We start from the raw sequence: 22,320 nt of genomic DNA, 5'->3' as shown, positions 1-22,320 counted from the left end.
CAATCTTAATATCATATTGATAGATACATAAAAAATGTATGGATACAATGATTGGATAACCAAATATAATAAACTTGAAGGGACAGTTCAGCCAAAAATGAAAATTCCACCATTATTTACTCACCATCAAGTTATTCCAAACCTGTATGAGTTTCTTTTTTCTGTTAAACTCAAAACAAGATATTTTAAAAAATACGGGTAACCAAACACTTGATGGTCCACAGATAAAAAATAAATAAAAAAGTACTATGGAAGTCAAAGAGGACCATCAACTTATGGTACTATTGTATATATATATATATATATATACATCTTCTTTTGTGTTCAATGGAAGAAATAAACTTATACAGGGTTGAAACCTGGGGATGAGAAAATGATTACAGGATTTTTATTTTTCATGGCTAATAAGTTATAAAGGATTACTTGATGCATATTATCAAGTATAAACTGTCAATCAGACAACAGAAGGCATGTAAGCAGATTGTGTACAACAGGTTTTTCATTCAGTTATGATAATGTTGACAATTTAGAGAGGCCTTAGAAATTCATTTATCACATTTGTTACAGTAGATTATTATTGTAGTTAATCTGACGTGTGAACTGTAAAGTGGTCAGACACAATGATATTATGTTGACAGGCAGGGCCGGCCCGCGGCATAGGCGGTATAGGCAAATGCTAAGGGCGCCACTCATCCATAGGGGCGCCAGAATGAGTGAACGAGTGAATTTTTTTTTTTTTTACATATTTTTTTATAATATGCTACTATTTAAAAACCATTAATTCGAAATACTACCAAATAAAGCAAAAAAAAAAAAAAAAAAGTCCGGCTCTTCAATCTTCCCCCGCCCATCGAGTGCTTGAAGTGCGTCAGAAACAGAGCGCGCGCACGATCAGTTGTTGGTAATTTGTTGTGTAGCGTGTCCGACGCCGCATCCAATGTAGACAGCACTGCTTTTGTTAACACACAGCTCGTAGAAACGGGCCTGGCAGCTCGCGCCAGTTCTAGACACGGTGAAAGTTTCCTGATTGTGATGGAAGGCCGAATTTACATGACACATTATAAATGAGCATATTCTGCGATAGATACAGTGCCAAAAAGAAGAGAAGAGGATAAAAGACAGAGTTAAAGAGATGTAGTGAAAGAACAATTTATTGCATAGGAGTAAGATACTATAATTTCATGGCAGTTATTTTTACCTTAAACTTAATGTTAGCAGTTGTTCTGAGTTCTGAGTCCCCAGACTGTGATTTTGTACAATCATGTCAGTTAAGACGCATTTTTTATTATCACTTTTTTATTAATGTTTTACTCTACAGTTGTGCAGTTTTGGGGGGATACAGTACAGGCCAAAAGTTTGGAAACATTACTATTTTTAATGTTTTTGAAAGAAGTTTCTTCTGCTCATCAAGCCTGCCTGCATTTATTTGATCAAAAATACAGAAAGAAATGTAATATTGTGATATATTATTACAATTTAAAATAATTTGTTTTCAATTTATTATACTTTAAATTATCATTAATTTCTGTGATCATTCAGCATCATTACTCCATTCTTCAGTGTCACATGTGACATCCGGTCTATCACATGATCCTTTAGAAATCATTCTAATATTCTGATTTATTATGAGTGCTGGAAACAGTTCTGCTGTAATGTGTGTGTGTGTATATATATATATATATATATATATATATATATATATATATATATGCTAAATCATGAACACAATGACAGGGTGAAATGGGCTGTGATGCATGGGGCGCCAGGTAAAATCTTGCCTAGGGCAGCAAATTGGTCAGGGCCGGCCCTGTTGACAGGTCAGTCCCACCCTTAAAATTACCATGGTATACTGCAATTATGCATTTTACAATACAACTGAGCTAATATTAGGTTACATTCTCATAAAATGTATCATAACTATTGTATTTTCTCATGAAAAATTATAGTTACAATGGTGCATGGTGAATTGGCCTTATACAAAAAGTATTAGGTTTCATTCTATGCTTGTCTTTAAAATGCTTTTCAAAATAGATTTTGTTCCAAAATGATAATAAAGGCTAAAAATAGAGAAAATAGAAAGTAACTAATTATTGTTTTATCTTAAAGTAAAAAAATAAAATAAAAACATGCACCAAAGAAATAATTCAATATTTAAATGTCAACTAACTGTATTGTGTACAATTTAAATGCAATGTGGGATATTTATCTTTACAATAAGATAAAAAGTATGCAAATACAATAGTATGCTACCATAAAAATAAATAAAAATATTCATAGGCCAAATATGAACTATACCTATATATTATTTATAATGGCAAAATTAAATTAATGTATAATTAAATTAAAATAAAATTCTTAAAAAGGACACTACAATAAAATTATTATTATAAACAAAAAAACTGCTTATCTGTGTAATTCCTAAAGAAACTACTTTAGGAATTAATTATATATATATATATATATATATTAAAAAACAATATTTAATATTGTTTTTAAACATTATGCTATATGCTAATATTGTATATAAATCATATTAACTATATGACTCTATAGTACTTCAATGATTATTTTAATAGCTGTAATATGCAATTACACTATGCAGATTACTTTGGTCTGCTACCGTAATCAAATAAATAAGATCAAATAAAAATAAAAATAAATAAGACATCAACAACAGTAAAATAGTAATCAATTAATTAAAGAACTCAGTAAATCTTAAGCAGTTAGCTTATTAAATCATGGAATTGTGGAACTTTTGCTGCATAAATGTCACTGTATACATTTAAATTAATACATAAGTTTAAAAAATAACCTCTCTGTAACCCGTCAGTTGGTCACTGAGTGCTTATATAAAGCAGTAGGGGTCCGTGGCTGTGACATCTCCATAATGCCTTCATTCATTTAAATGAAGCCCAGTAAAAAAGGCTGCTTCCCCCCTCAACGGACGCCCAAAACCTGTGTCAATACCCTGTTGAGCAGGTCAAATGGGAAGTGAGTCAAAGCAAGCTTGTTCAAATTCAGGCCCTGCGTCATATTGAGGCGATGATGAGAGTTTGGGTTCGAGACCTGTGCTGGGGTCAAAGAGGACAATCAGTTATGTGTGACTCTCTACAGCACATATGTCATTCAGTTCACCACAAAATACAGAGAAAGAAATCTGTGTTGGAACATTTACGCTTGTTTCCAATCAACACACACACAATAATTAATCATTTTAAATATGATCTCATTTTTTTCAGCTTGAGATGTCAAGAGATGTCAGAACACTGATCAACAATTACATGGTCTTTGAACATTTCATAGGTAGAAAGGCCAAATTAAGACATGAAGCAGACATCAAGTATATTTTTGTGCACTATGAATCATGTTTCCATGTGTCATTTGCCAGAAGCTTAATGTGAAGATAGGCCGGCTCAAAACATTGGCACTAGGATTGACCAAAGAGGAAGAATTAATCATAAATAGACAAATATTTAAGTTTGGCGGTTGGCTGAGGTCTAATATTACCATTTGTGACATGATTCAAATATGACCAATTTGGGGGCTCTTAGTGCACTTCCTCTCTTACACTGTGTCCTTTATGTCAGTGTTATAGTGTTTTTTTTTTTTTTTTTGAGTGCTGGACTTCCATCATATGTAAAGCAGTCATCAAGGAACATCTTGATCATCAAAATACAATCACTGATGTCAAGGGCAATCAAGCATGATTCTGGAATCCTAGTCATGTCATTAGCCAATTTTTCTCTCCTTTGTGACATAGAGGTTCTGAGCCATATTTCAGTAATTTGTGAGCATTAGCCACTAAAAATTATTCTATCCCATGACAGAAAATGAAAAATTAAGCATCAGCAGTCCTTGACTGGCTTGAAAATTGTCACCTCAAAGAAAACTCTACTGTTTCCCATTCCATCCACACGCTGGTCTGAAAAAATAAGCAATCCAGCACGTACACTCTGATGAATACGTGTTTCTCTTTTTCATTTTAGAGAGGAACTTGAGCAAACATTACGAGTTGCAGGACTCCTGCTGTGAACAATGAAATACTGTCATCACTGTCTGAATGAAATCTCTTTTAGTATTAAAGTTGTGTTCTGAGACCCACTGAATCAGAATCACGAAGAATTATTGGATTCTCTACATACATTTACATTCGATAATGTATAACTCTATATTACCGTTTTTATGTACATTATTACATCTTGTACATATCTTAAAGCAACGCTCTAACGGTTAATAAACAGAACTGCACGCGCCCGCGGAAGAACATTCTAACCGGAGCTACTTTTCCAAGGCTATTCACGAATGTAAGGTGTTACTCCGCAGCGGTAACAGGCTACAATAGTCCAAAAATAATCACTTATAATAAATGTACCGTAGTTATTTGGGATAAGACAAAAAGGCGGTTTGGTAGATGAATTTATGATTTACTCGCTCATTATATAAACTTTTCTAATTTTGAAAACAGAAAAAGTTACATAGTGTTACTTTAATAAATATCAATGTTGTGAACAGTCTTTGCTGCTCAATAGTTTTGTGGAAACTCATATATTTTTTCAAGATTTTTGATTAACAGAAAAGACTTATTTATTTATTATCATTATTATTATTATTATTATTATTTAATTATTATTAGATAATGATTATTAACGTCTTTACTGTCACTTTTAAATACAATAAACAATATACAATTGTTTATTTTCCAAATTTTGAATGGTACTGTATCACAGTTTCAACAACAACAAAAAAAATACTAATTTTACAATATTGGAGTTTTTACACTCTTTTTCTTTTAATCAAATAAGCCTCAGTGTGGAGTATAAAAGTTTGAATATAAAATATTTATTTTAACAACATTAAAAACCTTAACTTTTACAAACATTTGACTTGTCTACTCAAGAAATTTTCCTTTTACATAGAATTATTGAAGAATAATTACATTTAAGAGCATTTAAACATGCAGTACAACACATGTACTATTGATATTGCTATTTAGATGATGTCATGGCTTTACCCATGGCTTTGCTCATGACGTTAACTAGTATCCAGGGACGTGTAAAATCCTGGCCCTAATGAACTCCATCCTCCACCTCATTCAAACTCCTCACTGAACTACAACTGTTATAAACTAAGCATGTCATAAGGGTCAGCTTTTCACCGTTAAGAGCAGACAATACCTGCAATTCTCTGACTTCTCTGTATATTTTGAAATATACCTCAGTGGTCACTCGTAAGACTTCGAAGGTTGTTAGTTTGATTCATAATCTACGAACTAGAGCAACAATGTGCTAGTATGAGAAATAACAAGCACAGCTTGTGTGACACAATATGTTTTCATTTGAGGCGTCCATGGTTTTCCTGGTAATTAAATTTCTGTTTTACACACATGGTTTATAGTTCACACATGTGAATATATTGCAGGTTTTGTTTATGTTGCCCGTGTAATGAGGTGTACCGGCTCATTGGAGGTCCCTATTCAAGACACTGTAAATATCTGTAGAAAGTAATGTTTACTAGAACAGTCTAAGTGGTTAAAACAATATAATTTCACATTTCCTTACCATTATATAACCTTAGTATGGGTGATGGATTCCATCCCATTGTTAAACTGAATTTATGCTTGATAGCAGGCAAGTTGAGTTGCGTAGCCAAGATAATCAACTATGTAAAGGACATTAACTGCCTATTGAGCAAAGCAAGTTTCTTCACATACTGCATAAGGACAGAAGAGTCTTAAAGGTGTATCTCACACTTCAAAAACATGCGGAAAAACAGCTTCTGTTGGCGAGTCATCACTTTAAACTTTGAACTGTGAAATTCCAGCACCATCAGACGTAGACTGATATTTGGTTGAGAGATTCTTGCAAGATTCACCAGTGTCTCTAAATATACCACACCAAAGGCCCACAATAGAGCTATAAAACCTGTACTAAACAGGAAACTTAAGCACAGACCGATATTTCCACATAACTGATGCACAACAGATGATGAAGACTGATAAACTATACACATTTCATAATATTAACTACTCTAATTGTTAACAAACACAAAGTAATAAAGCAATGACCCCTATGAGCTCTTCTGGTTTCTTGTAGAGTTGAATTAAAAACCTAATGAAAAAGACCTATAGGTAGAAAATATTAGCGATCTAAAATACTGGTATTATGGGTACTGGTTAGATTTTTTTGTTTATTTATCTCTGATGAAACAAACATAAAAGCAAACCAACTAACTGCAAAAGAAAATGAAATGAAAATGAAATTGAAAATGAATAACCAAGACAGATTCAATGACAGTAATATTTCATAGTTTTTATTTTTATTTTATACAAATAAAAAATATACAAAGATAAATAAAATCTAAATATAACAGTTTCCTGTATTTATTCATTAACATTGATCTAAATATCTCGCTGTAAATTCTTTTTAAAAACATGTTTAGCTGAGAGGAAGGTGTGCATTTTTCTCGAAGCAAAAATGCCCATAAAAATCAAAAAGTCATCCTCACTTTGACACATTTTGAGCTTTTAATGTATTTATAGAATCAATGATTGTGGGTAAAGAGGGCAAAAACATTACATTTTTGTGACAGCACCATGATAACAACTCATGTGTCAATCAACTCTTGCAACCTAACAACCCCAGTCTACCCTAAAGTTATGATTTGAACATTTAAAATGCCACTCAGGGGCACTCAATAGTCCCCACTCCCACCTCTCTGCCTCCCTCTGCCCTTTTCTGTCTCTCTCTCTCCTACTCACTTTGCTAAACTTGTGCCCAATTTGAATTAGATCCCTTTCTGCTCCTGACTCACACAGGGAAGGCAAGCAGTCTAAAAACGCAGGATTTTAGACATTTCCCAGATAACAGATTAATGCAATACACAAGGACATTACAAAAAGCAAACAAGAAAAGACACTACTAGTTTGGTAAGAGTTTTTATTTATTTATCATATGTTTTATTTATTTGTCAATTAAAGTTTGGAATTTTGTTATACAATTTTATTGGTTACATGTCTAGTATTAATATTAATATTAATTAATATTAATATTTTCTATTAATTATATTATTTTATTAATATTCATATTTAGGATTTATAAAGAATGTTAATTAGTATCATAAAATAATTCAAAATTCAAATTAAACTGGATGAATGGATAAAATGTATATATTTTATTAATATATAACCAATATTATATTGGCATGCTTGCCGTTTAAATTTAGATAGCATCTACTTTTTTCTCATTTTGGGGAAAGAAATTACATTGAAGTTTCACAAATTCAGTGCAAGATGAATGTTGCAGTTTTTTAAATATAATTTAAAATATAAGTTATTTCCTATCTTTTCATCTTGAATGTAAAAATCTCCTGATAAGGCTGGGCAAGGTGTGTTATAGGTAAATATACATTTCTAAAATGCTTGCAAGTGAGCATGAGAGTCGTGATCTATGACCAAATGCATGCCTACAGATTACATGTAGTATGCCCATGATTAACATGACATACGTTCACCGTACCGTATTACAGTACAAGAGTTACCTGCCACTCTGTGTTGAATGTGGACAGTGTTCTGGTCCTGTGGCTCTCTTGGGGTTTTGGTGATTTAGGGCCTCCTTTGGAATACAGCAGAGTGTTTACATTGGCTTTAATGCAGGTCTGCGTCCATGAGCACAAACCACAGCAGAAACAGAACTCTGCTTATTGGCCTGTGCCTGATGGGAAGAGAACATACCACACTGGCTGAATAGAGATACTGTGGAAGTCCTCTCTCCACCCCTTCTTGACAAGACCAGAATATAGCTGTAGACATCAAGTCACAGTTTTTAAACAGCGTCTCAAAGACACATGTGACTGGTCATTTTAAAGAAGGCGGTTCACTTTCACAGTTCACAAGACTAGAACTGAAGCTAGCCAGTAGGCAGATATACTTTATAAAGACCGAATTTGCATTCATATTCAAAAAATGCAGTTGTTCATTTTGGTGGTAAAACAAATAATAAAAATTGGCATAATGTTTCTGGACTGTAATCTTGTCTTCATGACAGAGGAGATCCTCCTTGACTCACCTCAGACAGCTGAGTTAACATATTTCCATCTATCAAGCATATGTTGAATGTGGCGCTTCTCACCACACACTTTTTTTTATTTGCGTGTGTGTTGGTGTGTGTGTGTGTGTGTGTGTGTGTGTGTGTGGACATAAAAACATTTTCTTTACAGAATCTATAAAAAATTGAATAAACAGTATTACATATTAAAATATTTGGACTGTTTTTGTCTGAGCACAGTGAAAGCAAATTTAAGCTCTCATTTACTTCTATAGGAAGTGGTCTTTTGTTCTTACTTCTGATCCTACTGGCATATAAACGAGTAAAACAGAAGTAAGTAAGGCATTAGAGGTGGGAGATAAAAAGCTACTTCAGGACTGTGCCAGGATGGAGGTCTCCTACAGTCACTCAGTGCATTTAAAACAGCTTGATTCAGAAAACTTGAGCAATAGCCAAGAGGGAAAATTTCAAGCAAAGTAGTGAATGATGCACTGTGTTCATTATCAAACTGAACTTTAGAATTTATAAATCATGCAGGGAAATTTATATATTTTTTCCCAAGCAGATTTCACAGTAACCATTGATTAAAATTCAACTTAACAAGCCCAGAACATTTCCTGTGGCTCAAACAGTGAACTATTCTTCTTTAGAGAGAGACAGGGAGAAAGAGAGTGTATGTGTGAACATTTAAATAGGAGAGTGAATTAATGACGCCATGTTTCCAATCTATTCCAAATTTCCACCAGGAGTACAGTAGCTCAGTCAGGCCATGTAAAGCCTCAGAAACCGGGAGAAAATCCTTTTGGAATGGCTTGAGTGATTTGCTCAGTCCAGTGTGCCTTACATGCCACACCTTTAGGGGTACAACAGCTTGTTAATGGGCCAGTAGTCTTAAAGTGAAATCTATGTACCTTATTTACCCCTATTTACCCCCTACTCCAAGTTTCTAACAGGGGTATTAGAAACAAAGTTGTGCCTATAAGGGTACCAGCCCTGTGACAATTCTTAAAAGTATAACTTTAGCTGAGTTTTAGTTGCTTAGGATTTATTTCAATGTATCACTGTTGAATACTCAAATGTGTGTGGTACTACATATATATATATAATAATAATATAAAGAATCCACGCTTTTTCTATTTTTCCTTAGGTCAATGATGTCTTTGATTTGGCTACTGTTTTATGCATACATCCATGCCATTTCTGGCATGATCTTATTTGGGGACATTGCTGGTACGTAAATCTTTTAGATTGCTAAGATTTACTGATTTTAAGTAAAAGAGAATATCAAAATAAAATTATGTTTTACAGATCAGGACAGCCCCATTAGTGTGAGTATCCCTGTTGAACCACCACTGCGTCCCCTATTGGGGGGAAGCATGATTATACCTTGCTACTTCCAGGACAACACTGTCCAGGACCCTGGCGCCCCAACGACTGCCCCACTTCCCCACCGTATTAAGTGGAGCTACATCTACAAGGGCAGAATATCTCTTATTCTTGTTGCCAGTGGGGGCGTGGTGCAGGTTGAGACAGACTACGTGGACCGGGTTCATTTGGTAAACTACCCCATGGTGCCAACTGACGCCACCATTGAGATCTCAGAACTCCACTCCAGTGACTCCGGGACCTACCGCTGTGAGGTTATGCAGGGGATTGAAGACAACTACGATTCTGTAGAAATGCAAGTCCAAGGTAATGCACTTTCAAACAGTTCAGACACAAAAAAGTACATTTATTAAACATATAAACAACTGAAAGTAAGAATTAAAAAAATGGGTCAAATCTTTACAGGCATTGTATTTCACTACCGAGCAATATCTACCAGATATACCTTGACATTTTTGATGGCAAAGGCAGCCTGCATCCAGAACAGTGCTGTTATTGCAACTCCCGCACAGTTGCAAGCTGCCTATGATGATGGATACCATCAATGTGATGCTGGTTGGCTTTCAGACCAAACTGTGAGGTAATGTGAAAATGTCAATATCTAATAACAACATAGATAAAAATCATTCACAAACATGGGTGGTCACAAGCTGGTGTATAAGATGCATTGAACACAATGGAAACAATACTAATATATTTAATAAACATTTAGTTAAGTTAAAACTATAATAAGATTATATGCAATTCTCCATAGGTATCCTATTCATGAGCCAAGGGAGCCTTGCTATGGAGACAAAGAAAATTTCCCAGGAGTACGAACATATGGAGTCAGAGACATCAATGAGACCTATGACGTGTACTGTTTTGCAGAGAAAATGTCAGGTACCCCAGGCAATGTTTCCAAACTGAAATGTAACTAGTTGGTGTGTTTTGCTGTGTTTTTACTTTATGGATTCTAATCATCACCCAGGCAGTGTGTTCTACTCTATGTCTATGGAGAAGTTCACCTTTGCAGAGGCTGAAGACCAGTGTGCAAATTTGGGGGCCCAACTGGCCACCACAGGGCAACTCTACCTTGCATGGAAGGCTGGTATGGATGTGTGCAATGCTGGCTGGCTGGCAGACAGGAGTGTGAGGTACCCCATTAACATAGCTCGACCCCAGTGTGGTGGGGGGCTTTTGGGAGTGCGAACAGTGTACCTGTTTCCAAATCAGACTGGTTATCCATACCCGGACTCCCGCTATGATGCAATATGTTATGCAGGTAAGCACAAAGAATGTAATTCATATTTGAGCTTTTTGTACTTTGTTTGCTAAATCACTTCACAATTACACGCCTTAGAACAATCATATCAAAATGTCACTAAAGGAACAGAAACTCAAAAAAGAAAAACTTATTTACTCACCATTTTATTGTTCCAAACTTCCGCATTCAAGGAGGTCTGTGTCATCTTATGATTCAAAATTCTCCCAAATTTTGTTAAATATTTTTCAGAAAAAGAAGATAAGGTTTCAACAAAGACCTCACCATTTCCTAAAATATACACTACCACGGATTCCATGATCAGTGTGGCTACATTCACCTCGAGCCCTTCAGACTATACTGAAGAGGTGACCACAGAAGGAGAGGTCCGTGGTCAGCTAGTGACAGAAGAGCCTCTTAACACCACAAGCATAGAAAGTCCTCTACCTTTACTTCCCAACATAACTGAGGTTGAGGAGGACATTATTAATGTGGCCACGGCTCTGCCTTACTTGGGACATGAGATTCCCATGGACAATGACACTGCTGGTAAGTAAACTAAACTGGATCCAGTGTATGATATCACAGCACATCAAATTAGCAGTGTAAACACCCAAACACCACTGAAGGTAACTGAGCCAAAGTAAATGAGCAAAAACAAGGATCTGCAAAGAGTTACAGGGACAAAATCTAGCCCTTACGAAAGGAAAATATATTTACCAATATATTTCTTAAAATATATTGTGATATATTGTAATATATTATTTACCCTTTTTATTTTCTAATATATTATATATTTGAATACATTTAATAATATATTGATGATACATATATTACATAATATATTGCAAAATATACAAATGATTGCCGCTTTCAATATATTGCAATATATTGGAAAAAATTAATATATATAAGAATATTTGCCTAATATATTACCTGATATTTTCCAATATACTGCAATATATTTTTGTTTCATAAGGGAGTTAACAGGTGTTTCAACTGATTTTCAAAGCAGATGTTAATACCACATCCAAACTGTAAAATTTAAATATGGCCAAACCTTTCCTTGCCCTAGAAACTAAGGGAGTGGTATTCCACTATCGTGCTGACTCCAGACGCTATTCTTACACCTTTGAAGAAGCACAAGTAGCATGTCAGAAGCTGGGAGCAATCATAGCCACCCCTGAGCTTCTTCAGGTGGCTTATGAAGCTGGCCTTCATCAATGCAGTGCAGGTTGGCTAAAGGACCAGACTGTCAGGTAAGCTTATTTTTTACAAAGTGCTGCCCTACATGTTCATAACTGCATTTGTTTCTGATGAATTAACTAGAATCATGGATAAAATAATGTTGACACCTTATTTTGCATTCAACACTTTTGTCAGATATCCAATTGTGAATCCTCAAAAGAAGTGCGTCGGAGATCAGAAGGACCTCCCTGGCATACACTCTTACAATGTCAGGCCTGCACATGAGCGGTACGATGTGTACTGTTATATGGATCAGATAAAGGGTGAGTAAAGGTACAACCCGAATTCCGGAAAAGTTGGGACGTTTTTTAAATTTTAATAAAATGAAAACTAAAGGAATTTCAAATCACATGAGCCAATATTTTATTCACAATAGAACATAGATAACGTAGCAAATGTTTAAACTGAGAAATTTTACACTTTTATCCACTTAATTAGCTCATTTAAAATTTAATGCCTGCTACAGGTCTCAAAAAAGTTGGCACGGGGGCAACAAATGGCTAAAAAAGCAAGCAGTTTTGAAAAGATTCAGCTGGGAGAACATCTAGTGATTAATTAAGTTAATTGATATCAGGTCTGTAACATGATTAGCTATAAAAGCTTTGTCTTAGAGAAGCAGAGTCTCTCAGAAGTAAAGATGGGCAGAGGCTCTCCAATCTGTGAAAGACTGCGTAAAAAAATTGTGGAAAACTTTAAAAACAATGTTCCTCAATGTCAAATTGCAAAGGCTTTGCAAATCTCATCATCTACAGTGCATATCATCATCAAAAGATTCAGAGAAACTGGAAAAATCTCTGTGCGTAAGGGACAAGGCCGGAGACCTTTATTGGATGCCCATGGTCTTCGGGCTCTCAGACGACACTGCATCACTCATCGGCATGATTGTGTCAATGACATTACTAAATGGGCCCAGGAATACTTTCAGAAACCACTGTCGGTAAACACAATCCGCCGTGCCATTAGCAGATGCCAACTAAAGCTCTATCATGCAAAAAGGAAGCCATATGTGAACATGGTCCAGTAGCCCCGTCGTGTCCTGTGGGCCAAGGCTCATTTAAAATGGACTATTTCAAAGTGGAATAGAGTCCGGGTGCTAACCTGGCCTGCCTGCAGTCCCGATCTTTCACCTATAGAGAACATTTGGCTCATCATTAAACGAAAAATACGTCAAAGACGACCACGAACTCTTCAGCAGCTGGAAATCTATATAAGGCAAGAATGGGGCCAAATTCCAACAGCAAAACTCCAGCAACTCATAGCCTCAATGCCCAGACGTCTTCAAACTGTTTTGAAAAGAAAAGGAGATGCTACACCATGGTAAACATGCCCCGTCCCAACTATTTTGAGACCTGTAGCAGAAATCAAAATTGAAATGAGCTCATTTTGTGCATAAAATTGTAAACTTTCTCAGTTTAAACATTTGCTATGTTATCTATGTTCTATTGTGAATAAAATATTGGCTCATGTGATTTGAAAGTCTTTTAGTTTTCATTTTATTAAAATTTAAAAAACGTCCCAACTTTTCCGGAATTCGGGTTGTAAATTAATGACATAAAAATTGACACTTTTATTTAATCCTCTGTGATCTCACTGTTCAGTCTCTATCCCTTAGGAGAGATCTTCCATGTGAGCTCATTAGCAGGCTTCACCTACTATGAAGCTGTTGCCCATTGCATAAAACTGGGATCTACTCTTGCTTCAACTGGAGAACTGTTCGCCTCATGGAATGAGGGTTTCCACAAGTGCAGTCCGGGCTGGCTGTCTGATCGCAGTGTCCGCTATCCTGTCCGCAACCTAGGCTTTGGTTGTGGTGAAAACAAGACAGGAGTACATACTATTTATACTCAACCAAACCAAACAGGCTTCCCAAACCCATACTCCAGATATGATGCATATTGCATCAGAGGTATAGCAGCTTTTAAGCCTGTATGTATGAGTTTGCAATGAAAGGTAAGACTGGGTGTTGATCTTGGTGATTCTTTTTTTATTTTTCAGCAAATCTGTCTATCCTGCTTGATGAAGATTTGATGAACACTACAAAGATAGGGATGGATTTTAACATGACAGATATAACAGAGCTGCTGAGACCAGGTATGAGATATGTTGGATATCGCCACTTGCTACTGCTAACCTTTACTGCATTATTTACTGCATACTCCTATTTAACTATGCTAACTTTCTGTAATGTGTGTTACAGTTCGACCAATTGTCCCTCCCTTGCTTGTGGAACTGTCTGGATCTGGATCGGGTTCGGGCTCAACATCAGCATCAGGTGATCCTGATTCCAGTTCTGGGTACATGTCAGGGAGTGGCATACCCAGTGGGAGCATATCCAGTTCTGGCCAAAGTGGTGATGGATCAGGTCACCTTGTGAGGTACCAAGAAGGTGCAGATACACTCATGTGGCAAACTTCTGCCTCGGGCAGCACTATGGAGGCAAGAGAAGATAGTGGCAGTGGCAGTGGTGTTATCATTACTTCAGTATCATCAGGGGATCAAGAATCTGGACAGGAATCTGGACTCTTTTATGAACAAAGTGGCAGTGGACCTTGCATTGGATCTAGTGGTTCAGGAACAAGTGGATTCTTCAGTGGTGAGGAATCAAGCCTTCCATCAGGATTTGGCAGTGGATCTAGTGGTTCAGGAACAAGTGGATTCTTCAGTGGTGAGGAATCAAGCCTTCCATCAAGACTTGGCAGTGGATCTAGTGGTTCAGGAACAAGTGGATTCTTCAGTGGTGAGGAATCAAGCCTTCCATCAGGACTTGGCAGTGGATCTAGTGGTTCAGGAACAAGTGGATTCTTCAGTGGTGAGGAATCAAGCCTTCCATCAGGATTTGGCAGTGGATCTAGTGGTTCAGGAACAAGTGGATTCTTCAGTGGTGAGGAATCAAGCCTTCCATCAGGACTTGGCAGTGGATCTAGTGGTTCAGGAACAAGTGGATTCTTCAGTGGTGAGGAATCAAGCCTTCCATCAGGACTTGGCAGTGGATCTAGTGGTTCAGGAACAAGTGGATTCTTCAGTGGTGAGGAATCAAGCCTTCCATCAGGACTTGGTAGTGGATCTAGTGGTTCAGGAACAAGTGGGTCTTTCAGTGGTGAGGAATCGAGTGGGTCGGGCTTCTCTGGTGTATCATTTATAAACACAGAAATGATAGATCTGACTGCAAGTCCTTCTGGAGAACAGGAATTGTCTGGTGTTTCTCCATTCGACTTGACTGATGTTAGTGGTTTCAGCTCTGCTTCCAGCTCTGCTTTTGGATCTGGTTCTGCCTCTGGATCTGGCTCTGCCATTGGCTTCGGATCTGGCACCATCATTGACTTTGCATCTGGTTCTGCCATTGGCTTTCGATCTGGCTCTGCTTCTGGAGCTTCAGGTTATCCCAGCGATCCCTCAGGTGAGGTATCTGGCCACATTCAGAGTCAGGATGGAAAGATTGTCATTCTAACGGATGATGAGGTTGAGTTGATGTTTAGGCCTACAATTGGAACAGAACAGGGTCGTGGATCCGTGGAGATCAGTGGAGAGGGCAGTAGTCAAGAACATTATGCTGAGGACCTCTCCATATCTCTTTCTAATAGTAGTTCATATGAAGATTATTGGAGTGTCAATGAAACTGTTGATCTCCTACCAGAAGGACAAAATCAACTTAATGTCATCACTGAGGCATTTGATGTGACTGATCAGTCACCACTGAACACAACACCATCCACGACTTCTATACTCATTACTTCACCTTCAGCTGTACTACAAACACCAAAAGCTATGGAGGAACCATCTTTAACTGATGGTAATAACTGAACAAAACTATACTTTTTGTGTTATTTAACTGGTGTACAACAACATACTTTTTAAAAAATGTATCTTTATCAGCTTCTGCTAACCCCTGCGATCCAAACCCCTGTGGTCAAGGTTTATGCTCTTTACAAGGTGGCATTGCAGTATGTAAGTGTCATTTAGGATTCAGTGGGGAAAACTGCTTAACACATAAGTGAAAAGTAATGGAACATTTAAACAAAGATATCATGCTATGCATTTATTGTGACTTAAAGGGATAGTTCACCCCAAAATGAAAATGTGATGTTTATCTGCTTACCCCCAGGGCATCCAAGATGTAGGTGACTTTGTTTCTTGGGTAAAACATAAAACAAGATTTTTAGCTCAAACCATGGCAGTCTGTAAGTCTTATAATGTAAGTAAATGGGAATTATGGCTGAAACATAAATTAAAAATAAAATAAAAACATACACAAACAAAACTAAATTAAACCCTGCGGCTTGTGACAATACATTGATGTGAAAAGATACAAAACAATCAGTCCGTGCAAAAAACAACAGTATTATTTAGTTTTATACCTCTGACTCGAGCAATGTCTGAATTGTGAGAACTTTCCCGAGCACGTCCTGTTGTTCGCGTTCTCAAGCAGGCGCTGAGGTGCCATCTTCTTTTTCTTGCTTTATGGCCGATCGCAGACTTATAAGTGCATTACCGCCACCTATCTCTCAAGTGGACCATTGACAGTCATAATTGCGATTGTAGATAGACTGTCAATGGTCCACATGAGAAATAGGTGGCGGTAATGCACTTTTAAGTCTGCGATCAGACATAAAGCAAGAAGAAGAGGACTCCTCACGGCCTGCAGCTGAGAACATACACAACAGGATGCACTCAGGAGAGTTTCTAACAGTTCAGACATTGCATGAATCAGAGCTAAAAAAAAAAACCTATATAAATACTGTTCAGTTTCTTGCGTAGACTGATCGTTTTGTGTCTTTACACATCAATGTATCGTCACAAGCCACAGGGTTTATTTTAGTTTTATGTTTGTTTGTTTTTTTTTTTTTTTTATATGTTTCAGCTGTGATTCCCATCCACTTACATTTTAAGACTGACAGACTGCAACGATTTGAGCTAAAAATCTTGTTTGTGTTCTACTGAAGAAACAAAGTCACCTACATCTTGGAAGCACTGGGGGTAAGCAGGTACACATCAAATTTTTATTTTTGGGTGAACTATCCCTTTAAAGACAATTTTAACCACCTTTGTCTTGCTGCCTTGTTAGTTCCTACTGACAAGTAATGGAATAATCAAACTGGACTTCACAGGGTTTTTGATTATCTTGCATGAAATTATAAATCATAGGGTAAATTAATGAATGATGAATTTCTAGGCCATTTGAAATTAAAAGATTTTGCCAAATGAAGTATACAGACATACCCAGTTCTGCAGGTAGGGAGCCTGTCAGTCTTGCTAGTCTTTCATAACTTGCCACCCATAAAGAACACATAATAAAAACTTGTAAAATTAATTGTCTCGTCTGTGTTGTCAGCGGTACAGGGATGTGCTGAGGGGTGGATGGAGTTCATGGGCAGCTGTTATATTCATTTTGATGTGCGTGAGACCTGGACCACTGCTGAGCAGCACTGTCAAGAGCTAAACTCTCACCTGGTTAGCATATCCTCCCAACAAGAACAAGTGTTTGTAAAAAGTGAGTTTGATCTGATAATCTGAATAAAAGACATGTACCTGCTTGTTGATCTAAATGAAAGTGCTTATACATTTTAAACCTACCTAGATCAAGCTCGTGACTATCAATGGATTGGACTTAATGACAAGGATGTGCAAAATCAGTTTCGCTGGACAGACGGAAGCCCTTTGGTAAGAACACCTTCCTCTGAGATTCCTTCCAAATTGAGCAATGACTGTGTTCTGAGGCATTTGCAGTAAGTCGCTGTTTCAACCAGTGCTACTTTCTCTGCAGGAATATGAAAACTGGAGACCCAATCAGCCAGATAATTACTTCAGCACCGGAGAAGACTGTGTTGTAATGATATTGCATGAGGATGGCCAGTGGAACGATGTACCCTGCAACTATCATCTTCCTTTTACTTGCAAGAGTGGACCTGGTAAGAAGAAGTGACAGACATTAACTTCAGCACCAAGTCAGCCCTACCCAATTAGCTAAGTGATCTATTAGCCTATAACAACAGCTATTTATTGTGTATAATATATTGTGTATAATTTAAGGAAATTATAGTTAAGATACGTTTGTTTAATTATCAATGAACCACAAATACTATAAACTTAAAGAAACTTCTATTTTCTTGTTTTAATAGCAAGATAAATGTTTTTGCTGTTTTACTCTTTTTATTGTAGTCACATGTTCATCACCTCCTGAAGTGAAGAATGCCAGGATGTTAGGCAACAGCAAAGATCGCTACCCTGTTAATTCTATCATTCGATACCAGTGTGACAGTGGATTCACACAGCGCCACCTTTCAGTGGTACGTTGCTTACCTGACGGGCAGTGGGAGGAGCCTAAAGTGGAATGCATAGGAGGTAAGTATACACCACACACACTAGATGGCACAGTAACTATGTTATTCTCTGTAGTGTAAAGTTCCAACAACAAAAGTATTTGTGTCAATGTTATTACCTTTCTCAACAGGTGAAACAAACAACAGGCTACGGAAAAGATCCCTCAAGACACATCCCAAAGCAGTCAATAGTCGGACGTGGACGAAAGTCCTCTAAACAAGACAAAAAAAAACACCTCAAAATATTCAGAGGACTGTTATTAATAAAGATCATCTCAAAGACAAGGGAATAACTTATGTAATGACAAACTTTACTTAGTCCGTCTGGCTGATTGGTTTACTAGTGCTACTCAGAGCTCTGTTTTGGGGAAAAGAAAGATTTTATTCCTCCCACTTACGTAACTTCTGGGCCACAGGACGATAATCTAATCTAAAAAGAATAGACTTAATTTCACAGAGCCCCCCTTGAGTTTTCACTTTAATTATTACATAATCACTGCTTAGTCCCTAATATTACAAGCAAAGCACAGAAATTTACTTTACCATTAGTGCCAGTCTTAAAAGGTTTCCTCCAGGCCACAAGGTAACACTAATGTGTGAATATTTTCCCACTTTCTCTCTAACAATTTGCACAATCCAAAACTGTGATGTGGCCATGTATGTTCAGAAGGGAAGACTACTACTTAGTGAATATGGCTAAGTAGTACTGCCTACAATTTTAAAAATAAATAAATAAATGAAACAAGTGAAAGAGTAGGCATTGACATGACTATCACATGACTTATTATTACTCTGCATATGAGCGACGGTGACAAAATTTGCATACAGTACTCTGCACAGTATACATTCTACAGCAATAGTACAGGTAGTGTAGAATTATGCAGAATAAACATAGCCTCTACAATCCCCAGTTTTGCCCCTTCATACTTAACAATAACTGATGATTGGAAAATGCATTTTTGAATATGTAGAAACACAATAACAGTATTGGGGCATTTTTAGAGTTTAGTTTTGTCACATACTGTTTGCATTTGAATGTAAGTGTTTGTATCGAGCTCCATAATTACCTTAGCTTAACTTTTAGGTTCATGCATTTACATGTGGCAACATTGGCCTTGCATTCCTTTTTATTTTATTCAATTTAAAAGGAGGACACAAGGGGTTGTGGGCAATATTAGCCCAAACAGCACAGATGAACTTTGGAAATCTGCCAGAAATAGTGTACCATGCTGGCACCTTTGGCATACTATTTTCAACATATTATGATTGCAAAAAAAAAAAAACCTTATCTGGCATACTATTCACGGCAGACAGTATGCGAAGTGAACATCTGTGCATTAGATAGCACAAAGGTTATACTGTCTGTGTACCTCTGGGTAACAAAAAAAACAAGACAAAAGGCTTTAATGACCACAGCTGGACACAATTACATTTAAGTACATTAGTATTTCAAATTCTTTAATTAAGATGTGTCTTTTTATGTATATTGTTGTTTGTTGTAGTTTAAATGTCTAGTTGTATTTCTGTGAAACTGTGAAAGATACATTCCCCAGCGTTTTGCTTCTGATTCTAGGTCAGCTTGCAATAGTATACAAATGTTTACTCCGATTAGAAAGATTTATTAATTCACTAGCTCATATGATTCGGCTTGGCCTACAAAACAGATTTAAGCTCATATATTGCCTATAGAGACAAACATACATTTGCAAAAAAGACAGGATTACAAGATGAAACTTTTTTAATTGCCTAAAAGAGTTTAAAAATCCATAGTAATAGCCAACACACATAGTCTGTGCCACAATGTTGATGGATAGAGCAATTTCTCATTAATTTTGCACTGTCACTGTCAGCCCTTCGCTGAGCTCATATCTGTCTTAGTACCCCTAAAATAAACAGACTAAATGTGTGAATAGTCGATTTTTCTTTTAATACCAGAGAGTGGTATTAAAGCTGAAATGTGTAATTTCTTTACCGCTAGCATCAACACACTGCAACTAATAGATGTTTTCAAAAAGCTTTTCCAAACATTCTCACCCTCTGCCATTGGTCAAACAAACAGACAGTCCCACCCAAAATGACTCCTATTGGATGAGCCAATGTTGCTGTTGTTGGGCTGATCAGGATGTTTAAACACACAGTCACACTGTTCACACTTTTCTGGGAAATAAACCTACCAGCGACTTACTTTTAGTTCTTTCTGCATATTAAACTGGAATGGAAAACATTTTAGCATTAAAAAAAACATGCACTTCACATTTAAGTGGTTGTATGGTGAGAGAAAGAGAGTAATGAAATTTGCACACAAATTTACATGACTGTTCTATTATTTTTAGCACTTTCATTAATTGTCACTATTTCCATGTCTAAAAAAAATATTTACATTTTCATGCTGTAAATTGTGAACCCAAATAATGTTTAGACAAGAACATCACTGCTTTAGATAGAATATAGCCTATCAAAGTCAAATATGGATCAAAATTAAAGATTTTTCTTTTATGCCAAAAATCATTAAGATATTAAGTAAAGATCATGTTTAATGAAGATACCAGAATTTTGTAAATTTCCTACTGTAAATATGTAAAAACTTAATTTTTGATCAGTAATATGCATTGCTAAGAACTTCATTTGGACTACTTTAAAGGCGATTTTCTCAATATTTAGATTTCTTTTTTCTTTCTTTTTTTTACCCTCAGATTCCAGATTTTCAAATATTGTCATATCCTAACAAATTATATATTAAATTGAAAACTTATTTAATCAGCTTTCAGATGATGTATAAATATAAATATCGAAAAATGTACCCTTATGACCAATGGGTCCCTTATGGTCCAGGGACACATATTACACTGTATACACATAGAGCCTTTTATATAGTACATCTATGGAACGTATATTGTTGAGAAACGGGTCAAAAAGGACAGTTCATGTGAATATGACCAAACATTACTCAACATGCAAGACCTAAATTACACAGCAGACAAAACAGTGCCTACTTCATAACATTTTCTCAAGGGAAAAGAAAAAACCTAAAAGCTCATGAATATACCTCTCTTACCTAACACTGTGCATCTTTATGAGCAGTTAGCAGAGTGAAAAAGCCAGACTGAGGAACACTGCTAGCTTTTCATGTGCTACTCCTCCCCAGCCTTCCATTTATGTTTGGGAAGCAGGTGAAATAAGGAACAACTTTGACGCCAAGGGATCGTGAAATCCTGTGGAAAAGGGTGGGGTTACTACTTGCTATAGTGCATTTATTTCTCTCTGGTCAGCTCCCAGTTAAAAAATAGAAAAATTAAATAAAATAACAGGAGAAAACATAAAAAGAAAACAAACTTGAAAAAATAAAGTTACTGTTGGGAAAATAACTGATGCTATGGCCTTAAGTGGATCATTTTTGTAAACATTATTATTATATTAACCTATAATTTTAAGTGATTGTTTATCTTGTTTAACAGGTATATATAAACACATTCAACACGTATAACTAATTATTATAATGTATTCCTCCCTCCCTGACTGCACTTACCAACACTTGATTTTTGCCCCTCATGCCAGCCCTGACAACTCCGGCAAGTAGACCAGCATGTGGCAAGGCTGCAACGCTCTATATGCCCAGACTTATAATGATTCTCGCCCCTCTCTATGCTCACTCACACACACACACACATATATATATATATATATATATATATATATATATATATATATATATATATATATATATATATATATATAATGTAATGTGGATTAAAATTCATCCACAGAGTAAATAATTATCATGGAAAATGTTTAAGTAAGTGCAAAAGTTGTGGGAGGCGTGGAGGTGTTAACGTAAAAGACGAGCGACCCTTTGTTGTAGTTCATTTATAGCCTAAAGTTAGTTTTTTTTTTTTTTTTTGGTTCTGGCGCTTGTATTAAGGCCTCAGAATTTATATTATTTTGTGAAGATTATCTGAACACAGAGCTTATTTTCTGCGATAATTTAAAAACCTATGGAAAAATCCCATTGACTTTTTTTTGAGGGATCCAGTTTGATGCCAACAGCCGATCCGCCTACAAAGTGACGTCATAGTTTCCAAAAAAG

General features: G+C 36.3%; 1 protein-coding gene across 1 annotated transcript; it reads left to right on the top strand.

Annotated features, from left to right (window-relative positions):
* The first annotated feature begins 6,761 nt into the window (after positions 1-6,761).
* acanb (aggrecan b) lies at positions 6,762-20,491 on the top strand. Its single transcript, XM_059536333.1, has 17 exons — positions 6,762-6,925; positions 9,190-9,272; positions 9,351-9,734; positions 9,834-10,008; positions 10,183-10,310; positions 10,399-10,692; positions 10,924-11,220; positions 11,747-11,930; positions 12,055-12,182; positions 13,532-13,825; positions 13,915-14,010; positions 14,117-15,709; positions 17,249-17,407; positions 17,495-17,577; positions 17,681-17,825; positions 18,076-18,258; positions 18,368-20,491. Exons 2-17 carry the CDS (start codon positions 9,194-9,196, stop codon positions 18,451-18,453), a joined length of 4,308 nt encoding a protein of 1,435 aa, XP_059392316.1. The 5' UTR covers positions 6,762-6,925; positions 9,190-9,193; the 3' UTR covers positions 18,454-20,491.
* The last annotated feature ends 1,829 nt before the right edge of the window (positions 20,492-22,320 follow it).

The sequence above is a fragment of the Carassius carassius genome, chromosome 43 (genome assembly GCF_963082965.1).
Source record: "Carassius carassius chromosome 43, fCarCar2.1, whole genome shotgun sequence".
NCBI classification, from domain to species: Eukaryota; Metazoa; Chordata; class Actinopteri; order Cypriniformes; family Cyprinidae; genus Carassius; species Carassius carassius.
Note: the sequence above shows the minus strand (reverse complement) of the source record. Positions and strands in the feature narration are given on the sequence as shown.

Coding starts and splice junctions, on each gene's coding strand:
- acanb (XM_059536333.1), top strand. CDS start 9,194: ATGATGTCTTTGATTTGGCTACTGTTTTATGCATACATCCATGCCATT. Junction 9,273..9,350: donor CTTATTTGGGGACATTGCTG/GTACGTAAATCT, acceptor TATGTTTTACAG/ATCAGGACAGCCCCATTAGT. Junction 10,311..10,398: donor TTTTGCAGAGAAAATGTCAG/GTACCCCAGGCA, acceptor ATCATCACCCAG/GCAGTGTGTTCTACTCTATG.